At 36.0% G+C, this 9,826-nt stretch overlaps 1 protein-coding gene across 1 annotated transcript in view; it reads left to right on the top strand.

The window, feature by feature from the left end:
• Window positions 1-9,703, top strand: part of LOC111088463 — a 15,385-nt gene extending 5,682 nt beyond the window's left edge. The window contains exon 2 of the mRNA XM_022398673.1: window positions 9,366-9,703. Within this exon, the coding sequence (XP_022254381.1) occupies window positions 9,366-9,439 (74 nt within the window). The 3' untranslated portion in view covers window positions 9,440-9,703. The remainder of the gene's footprint in view (window positions 1-9,365) is intronic.
• Window positions 9,704-9,826: the final 123 nt, after the last annotated feature.

The raw sequence follows: 9,826 nt of genomic DNA, 5'->3' as shown, positions 1-9,826 counted from the left end.
CTCTGCCCACCACGGGTATCGAAACCTGGTTTCTAGCGTTATAAGTCCGCAGACATACCGCTGTGCCACTGCCCCCCCCCAGTGGCTCAGCAGTAAGTTTGAAGGCTCATAACGCATAAAATCGGGTTTCGATACCCATGGTGGGTACAACACGTATAGCCCATTTATAACCTAATAGTTATATTAAAATCGTATATAGCTTTCGGGATTTAATTTATTGTAGTCGTGTCGAAGGTATTTATCGTCACGAGCAAATGTGTTCATAGCGATCTGGCTTGGCAGCAGAAGGTGTTGAAATTGACCATAGCGACGAGTAATGTCTTTAAAATATTCACGATAAAAGTCATAACCTTCATACCAGTTACACCGAGTACGTGGTAAATAACTAATGCAACTGATCAGAAATAGAGTCCTCTGGTGGGTCGATTGTAAGTCTACGGATTTACAATGCTAAAACTCTGGGTTCGATTCCCTGCGATGAACGGAGCGTAGATAGCCAATAGTGTAGCTTTGCGCTAAAACAACAACAATAGCAACTTTTGTCGATAAAACCAAGGGCTTGTTCACCAAAAATAGAAATAAAAATGCAGAGGGAAAAGTAGGACTTTTAATGACAAGAAATACAAAAACAGAAGCTACATTTTATTTGTTTATGATAGAAATTGTTCTTGTAGCGTATACCAAATACGGATTTTACTACGTATAGCGTATTGGTTGTATATACGAGCCAAATAACTTACGTTATTGCCTTCGTATTCATGGGTTTGTTCCTTATGAAGAGCAATACACGGGTCATAAATCAAGTTCTTAATCTCCTAATGGTTTCTACATTAAAATACAAAAAGGTAAACGCTATAGAAAATAACTGCTACATAATAGGAGACTAGAAGAAAAAAAAACATGACGATTTTTCCTGTGATAACTATGCACGTTGCATGTCAATTGTCCACTTTATTGTATTAAAAGTATTTTCAGAAAATTCCTATTCATTGAACAAAAAAGACGTTTTGAAAAGTAATGATAACATTATAAATAAATAAAAATAGAACATACACGTGTAAAAGCGTGAAGTTTACGGCCTTCCAATGCTAAAATCGGGGGTTCAATTCCCTGCAGTGGATACCGCAAATAGCTCAATGTGGCTTCACTCTGACACGAACGAAAGTAAGCTTTTCAAAAAGTCTGTCTGATTATACCAATATTTTCCAAATCAATAATGAAAGGAAGTTTTTACTCTTTAAAAGAGGTAGGGTTGTTAGACTATAAGTTGTTCAATAGGGATACTCTTTAAAAGAGGTAGGGCTGGTAGACTATAAATTGTTTAATAGTGATACTCTTTAAAAGAGGTAGGGTTGTTAGACTATATGTTGTTCAATAGTGATACTCTTTAAAAGAGGTAGGGTTGGTATCGAAGACGTTCGTTATAAAGAAAAAAGAAAGGAGTCTGCATAAATATTTGTGTTGAATTTCGCGCAAAGCTACGCGAGGGCTATTTGCGCTAGCCGTCCCTAATTTAGCAGTGATAGAGTAGAAAGAAGGCAGCTAGTCATCACCACCCACATGGGCCACTCTTTTACCAACGGATAGTGGGATTGACCGTCACTTTATAACACCTCCACGGCTGAAAGAGCGAGCATGTTTGGTGGAACGGGGACTCGAACCCGCGACCCTCAGACTGCGAGTCGAACGTCCTAACCACCTGGCCATGCCAGGCACCACTGAGCCAGAGTCTAGCGTGAGATTTTTTGTTCCTGTCCCACCCTCCCCCTCGAGTACCCAGGGGCGCTAAATTTGAAACAATGTTCATACTCCCAATCAAAATCAGGACTAAACTTGGTACATTTGCTCAGGTACCACTGACGTTTTGTTTTTTTCTGGCGGGGGGAGAAGTAGGCAGAGATAATAGAGATGCTTTGGCGGTACATTGGATCCTCTGTGAACCTTGGGGGGGGGTCCTTGAGCCTCGCAGCCGAGCGTGGGTATTTTATTCAAAATAGGAATTGTTTTTGCACGAGTTTCAGTCGATGTTAAGACCTTTAGAATGCAAGAAAACGAAAACCCAAATTTCAAGTGGAAAACCCGAGTTAGTCAGGGAAACTTAAATAAAACAATTGAGTTACGGTCCTAATGGACACCTCCTGGTGGCTCAAGGTGAATCATTGAGTTTATAAACATGGGGCTTCGATACCCGCTGTGTGGAGAGCAAAGAGTTTTATGCTTTAGAACAAACAAACAAACAGATCATAATGGAAAGTCTGGAAATTTTTAAAACGAAATACGTTTCTCAAAATTTTCCTTTAACTTCGTGAATTTTTGCTTATACGTGCATATAAACTCTGTAATTTTTAATATGCAAATATTCATTACTAAATACAGAATAAACGTAAGTTTGAACTAGGAATATTAAACTAATAAAGTAGTATACTGGGACTCAATGCATTAAACGTTGTATGCTTTAAAACTTGTAAGAAACTATAGATAACAGGTTAGTGAAATATAAACAAAACTATTAAGTTTGGGAAGAACCGTAAATATCATCAATGTAATCCCTCAGAAATAAGCTCGAGTGCTTATAACATTAAAATTAGAGGTTCGATTCCCACTGTGATCATAGCACAGACGGCCCCTTTTGAAGCTTGTGATTAACAACAAAGAAATAAACGAGAACATTTAAAAGAACATTTTACATGAAATTAACATGAAGAACATTTAAAAGTTAGCTTGTGCTATCTTCAAATCACTGTATTTCCATTGCACTGGAGACAGGCTGAATACTCACTGTTTCCAACACACACACACACACTGATACAAACAGTGTTTTAAATGACAAAATGTTTTACACAAGAAAAACAGCGCGAACAGCTCTGATTAAATCCTTCCTTCTTTTTTTTCTTGGCAAAACTTCGCTTATCTTTTACTTCACTAACGTGAGATTCAAAGTAGCTAAATCGGAGTTTATCAGTAAACGAATTTACTTTCGTGATGTACATAACCTTTTTTTAGTTTTTGCCACTCTTTCATACAGTATTATTTGACTAAAAAATTAATTTTTATTCACTGGATGTGAATATATCGAATCTGCATTTGTTCATCATCTGTCGGCTGAAACAATATTAATATCAAATAGTGGAAAATACATGGCACGAAACTTTGCTCTGCTCCACTCCTTCTTTATATATGTTACAATACACCACATAAAACTCTACCCTGTTCCACTCCTTCTGCTCCACCCCTTCTTTATATAGGTTAAAATACATCACACAAAACTATACTCTGCTCCACTGATTCATTATATATATGTTATAATACATCACACGAAACTCTCCCCTGCTCCACTCCTTCTTTATATAGGTTAAAATACATCACACAAAACTATACTCTGCTCCACTCATTCATTATATATATGTTACAATACATCACACGAAACTCTACCCTGTTCCCCTCCTTCTGCTCCACTCATTCGTTATATATGTTACAATACATCACACAAAACTCTGCTCTGCTCCACTCCTTCTTTATATAGGCTCAAATACATCACACAAAACTCTGCTCTGCTCCACTCTTTCCTTATATAGGTTACAATACATCACATAAAACTCTGCTCTGGTCCACTCCTTTTTTATATACGTTACAATACATCACATAAAACTCTGCTCTGGTCCACTCCTTCCTTATATAGGTTACAATACATCACATAAAACTCTGCTCTGGTCCACTCCTTCCTTATATAGGTTACAATACACCACATAAAACTCTGCTCTGGTCCACTCCTTTTTTATATACGTTACAATACATCACATAAAACTCTGCTCTGCTTTACTCCTTGTTTATATAGGTTACAATATGGTAATAAGTGCAACATTACTGGAGAAGATAGCTAACAGGAAATACGTTTTTATGATATATGGTTAGTAAAATATCAAGCATTTAAAACAAATATAACACATTTCATTTTCTAGTCTAATAAGACTGGAAATTTACTATAAACTCACAACTTGTGATTAAAACTTATCTAACAATTGAATAAGATCAGACAAATAACTGATATTCAACAGATGTGGACTTGAAATGTTTCATATTTTTGTCTAAACACCAAACACTCTGTGTCGAGACTGTGGTATCTCAAGCTGCATATTATTTATTATATCCACGATAAAATACTACCAATAAAATTATTCCTTATTGACACTCACGCTTACTAGCTCCATTTTTCTTCCTGTTCATGAACATCATGTTTGTTTGTTTTTTGCACGTTGGAACAGTCGACATTGGCTAATTCATACTTTTGAGGCGAACTCTGGCAGCATTCTATACATCGTGGAATTATGACGTCACAAGTCACATGACCTCCCGTCCTCAAAGGATACCACCCATCCCTGTCCAACATGGTTACACCACTATAAGGGGTTATCCAAGATGGTTGCGCCCATAGGAGGCCGCCATCTTGGTAGGCTGTCAAGTAGCTGTGAAGTCACTTGTCAAGGTGAAGGTCAAAGGAAAAACTCAAATCGGATCCAACTCCAATTCCACTAATATTTAAGCCAATAATTTAATATTACTACCGTAAATGGAATTAAAATTATTTTTATTGTAAAACCCTTAGGAAGTCGTAATATAGCGATACTTGATATAAATACATTAGCAGAACGAAGAATACCAGTAAATTAGGAAACTTATTGGTAAATTTAAGAACCACATTTTCAAGTGAAGTTTGAATCCAGTCCTAATAAAATCTCCCTTTCGTGTAAGTTACAATGGTCGTTGTTTTTTTATATAACACAGTGTCTTCAGCGGTAAGCGACGAAAACTTTTAAAAGTATTAGGTTTATTCAAAAAAGGTCTTAGAGTAAAGTTCACACTGTTTAATAATACATCTAGTTATGTTTTTAACAGTCGAAAGGTAAAATTGAAAAAACTACGAGGAATTTCCCAAGCGTTTCATTAATTTTTAATACAACATTTACAACCTGCGTGATGAGTGAACGTGGTTTAATATCACGAAAGGAAACTATCCAAATGTTCCTATTTGATTATTTTTTTTCTTCCCATCATGAACGGTAATTGAATACAATATGAAAAACGGTTAAGGTAAACGAATATTTTTTTTTTATCCTTCCAAAACGAACTACGAACATTTAACACAGATTCGTGAAGTTAGTTTCATTAAACCATCGTTTTTTGTTTGTTGTTTTTTTTTTTATAGGGTGTACGATAAAAGCGTCAGGAAATCAGAAAATAGTTCCATCGAAGCACAAAAACAACCATCGTTTTTTTTTATAGGGTGTACGATAAAAGCGTCAGGAAATCAGAAAATAGTTCCATCGAAGCACAAAAACAACCTGTATGTTGAACGTCTTCCAACTATATGTGAAATTAACTTTTTTGTCTGTTTTTTCACAACTTTTCCGGTATAGAAATTTCAAGAGACCCAAAACTTACGCGATATGGAGCAAGCCCCCCCAGTGGCACAGCGGTATGTCTGCGGACTTACAACTCTAGAATCCGGGTTTCGATACCCGTGGTGGGCAGAGCACAGATAGCCCTTGTGTAGCTTTGAGCATAATTAAAAACAAAAAAACAAACAATATGGAGCGAGAATTATTTTGACCGTGAGAAACCACACCTATTCCTCCAGAATGTGAATACTGATTGGTCTAAAATTAGTTACATGAAGGACGTGAGTGAGTATTTAATTATCTGTGTCCCATGTAATAAATAGAACAATTACAATATTACATTTTATAAGAAACTCAGAACATTGAATTAGACTCGGATTCATTTTACCTACGTTTTGAAATTATCTTTCTTTTGAAAAGGCCCCGCAAGCACATCTGTAAGTCTGAAGGCTTACAACGCTAGAATCCGGGTTTCGATACCCGTGGTTGGCAGAGCACAGACGTTCTGTTATGTAACTTTGTAACAAACAAAGAAAACAAAATCATTTCGAAAACACCCTCCGACGACTCAGCAGTAAGTCCTAGAGACTTCTAATGTTAAAATCTGGGTTTCGATACCCGCGGTGAGCAGAATACAGATAGCCCATTGTGTAACTTTGCGCTAAACAAAAACACAACAAAATCCTTTCGAAAACACCCTCCGACGACTCAGCAGTAAGTCCTAGGGGCTTCTAATGTTAAAATCTGGGTTTCGATACCCGCGGTGAGTAGAATACAGATAGCCCATTGTGTAACTTTGCGCTAAACAACAAACACAACAAAATCCGATGGCTCAGCAGTAAGTCTTGGGGCCTTATAATGCTAAAAATTGGGACGTCAACAAACAAACAGCTGATAGTGAATGGCCTTGTTTTTCATATCCAAGTTTTATTCGATAGATAACTGAACAAATGTCAGTGGATTTGTCCATTGTTTTCAAGGGTGAAGTCAGAACAAGAAAGAAGTAACTCAGAAGCCTATTATCATCGTATATATTCAATTTTTTGCTATTCCATGAATGTTGAAAAATAAGGTTGTCTTTGGTAAATTTCATGGTCCGCTTTATTACAATTTCCACTCGGCTGGTCCTGACAGCAACTCTAAAGGGGAAGTCTGGCAAGGCCAGGTGGTTAGGGCTCTCGACTCGCAATCTACGGGTCGCAGGTTCGAATCCCCGTCCCACCAAACATGCTCGTTCTTTCAGCCGTGGGGGCGTTATAACGTAACGATCAATTTCACTATTCGTTGGTAAATGAATAGCCCAAGAATTGTCGGTGGGTGGTGATGACTAGCTGCCTTCCCTCTAGTCTTACACTGCTAAATTAGGAACGGCTAGCGCAGATAACTCTCGTGTAACTTTGCGTGAAATTCAAAACAAACAGATTGCGAGTCGAGCGCCCTAAACACCAGGCGTAAAAATAAACATATTTGTACTTAGATAACAAAGTATTATATAACTACATATTACAACTTGTTTTCAAGTGACAAGAACTGTTGTTGTTTCGCATTGATTTTACTTACGAGATAACTTTCTTAACAGCTCGTGAAAACAGGATTAGTAATGAATATTGACCATATGTCAAAGGTGACAGAGATTAGTTAGGGGAGTTTCATAATTTATTTTCGATTTTTATATGGGAACTAAATATACAAAATGTAATAAAATTTGCCCCTCCATAAAAAAAAAGATTGAGGTCATTAAAACTATGACCCATCCATAAAAAAAAGATCGAGGTCAGTAAAAATATGACCCATCCATAAAAAACATGGAGGTCAATACAAATATGATCCATCCATAAAAAAACATGGAGGTCAATACAAATATGATCCATCCATAAAAAAACATGGAGGTCAATACAAATATGATCCATCCATAAAAAACATGGAGGTCAATACAAATATGATCCATCCATAAAAAAACATGGAGGTCAATACAAATATGATCCATCCATAAAAAAAATCGAGGTCAGTCAACATATGACCCATCCATAAAAAAATCGAGGTCAGTCAACATATAACCCATCCATAAAAAAGATTAAGGTTAAATATAATAAAATAAATGTTTTTGTTTTTTTTTGTTATGAGCTACCACACACTAGACAATTTTAAAAGCAAATAAATAAATTAGCCCACCATAAACGTTTCCCACGTATACCGTTAAGGTGTGTATTTAAACTAGGATATAAAATACAGAAACATATTGTATTTAAAGATATAAGTCCGAAAAAATAAGCTATCTAATGTTATGTATCAGTTTGTTTGTCCTTGTTGTTTACAAGGATACGTTGTTTCTACTCCTAGATCGACTTTTTTTGGACCATCTAAGCTGTCCTGTCCACTAAATTAAACTAAACCCTTAAAAGGAAACTCAAAACCAGCCATTATCATTCAAATATTTACCAAGCTTTCCCTTAAACACCCTTAAATTAACTGTATCTACCACATCTACCTTATCACTTCAGTTATAATTTTAATAGCCCTAGTCTGTACCTTTTCCAATAATTCGTTAAAGTAACACATTAGTCAGACCTTTTCTGTTAAGTCACATATTAGTCATATCTCTTCTGTTAAGTCACACATTAGTCAGACCTCTTCTGTTAAGTCACATATTAGTCAGCACCTCTTCTGTTAAGTCACATATTAGTCAGACCTCTTCTGTTAAGTCACACATTAGTCAGAACCTCTTCCTTCAGTCACATATTAGTCAGACATCTTCTGTTAAGTCACACATTAGTCAGAACCTCTTCTTTCAGTCACATATTAGTCAGACCTCTTCTATTAAGTCACATATTAGTCAGACCTCTTCTGTTAAGTCACATATTAGTCAGAACCTCTTCTCTTAAGTCAGCTATTTTGATTCCTGCATTAGTTATTTCTACATTTTGGCAAGGGCCAAGAACGAACGTACTCTGTATAAAAATATAGCCTACTAATTAATTATCTAAGGTCCGAAATAAATCAAACCGGTATATTAATGGCTCTAATATATATATACAATTAAATAAATAGAGCTTATAAACCATTGATTACACTACTTGTTTATAGGCGCAGACATTATCCGTTATGACAATAAGTTGACAACCAGGACCAATAACGGTATTGCAATATATATATATATATATATATATGTATGTATGTATACGCAGTACATTCACTCGAACATAAACCTAAACAGATATTCCATGAAAGTATTCTTATGGCTTGCAGTCAATTGTATTTTTATTTTACTTGCGACTGAACATTTCGTGATACGCACGTTCAAACTGTGACTTTCCATGATTGTGTTTTCTTGTAGTTACAAGTCTCGAAATGACATTGTAATTTTTCACGCATTCAACCAATTTCTATAGGATATGTTGAAGCCACTGAATATAGAAGCTCTCGAATGATAGACCCAAAACTATTTCTTTTTAGTGAACGCTAGTCTGCTCAAATAATTTCCGCGAACTGGAGAAAGTATTTCTAAAAATGAGTTTATTTTTTATTGAAGACATTTTCATTTTAATTCGCTGTACCTTAACGTGTATGTGTGTGAAAACTTTCATAAAGAAAGACACGTCCTCTTCGCTGTAGTTCTATAAAATTTGGGTTTTAACAGAACCAGTCGATTCGAAAAATCGTAACATGAAAACTCACATCCGCCTAATCTTTGTTCTTTTATAATGATTGAATGGAGATCTTATAATTAACTTGACCAATAGCATTATTGCACTATCTGAGAGCACAAATAGCGTTGTGACTTTATACAAATGTTTCAAATCAAAACTTTTCTCTTTTTTTTTATCTCCCTTCCTTATGTCGAATATCTGTACAGTGTAATGGGAAGAATGACCAATGTCAAATACATTATTTCTGCCTCAGAGTTCGAATCGTTTGCTTGTTGTTAAGCACGAAGCTGCGTGTGAACTATACGTATTTTTTCCTTCGCAGGAATTGAACGCCGAACTTTGCAGATTAACACTGAACCACCTGGAGAAGGAGCACATTCGGAAAGTACAGAGTGATAATATTATGCTTAAATGAGTATTGGAACTACATATACAGCCCCTGTCAACTCTCTCATCATCCTGTCCTGTCAGCTAGCTCTCACTGTCCGGAAACTTTCATCCAATCTTGTCCTATCAGCTAGCTCTCACTGTCTGGAAACTTTTATCCAATTTTGTCTTGTCAACTAACTCTCATTGTCTGGAAACTTTCATCCAATCTTGTCAATTGTACTTCATTTTTCTATCGTTCCCCCAACCAAAAATCCTGCCCGTGCTTATCGAAATAAGACTGTTAAGGGTCTGTGTTGTATAAAGTTTTCAAAATATTTTAGTTCATTTTTTATTCAACTGTGTACGTTTCCGTAAAAAAATTATAAACTGTGAAGGATGGGCCTTAATAAGGAG

This window comes from Limulus polyphemus, unplaced genomic scaffold (assembly GCF_000517525.1).
Source record: "Limulus polyphemus unplaced genomic scaffold, Limulus_polyphemus-2.1.2 Scaffold3822, whole genome shotgun sequence".
NCBI classification, from domain to species: Eukaryota; Metazoa; Arthropoda; class Merostomata; order Xiphosura; family Limulidae; genus Limulus; species Limulus polyphemus.
This window is presented reverse-complemented; position numbering and strand designations above follow the sequence as displayed.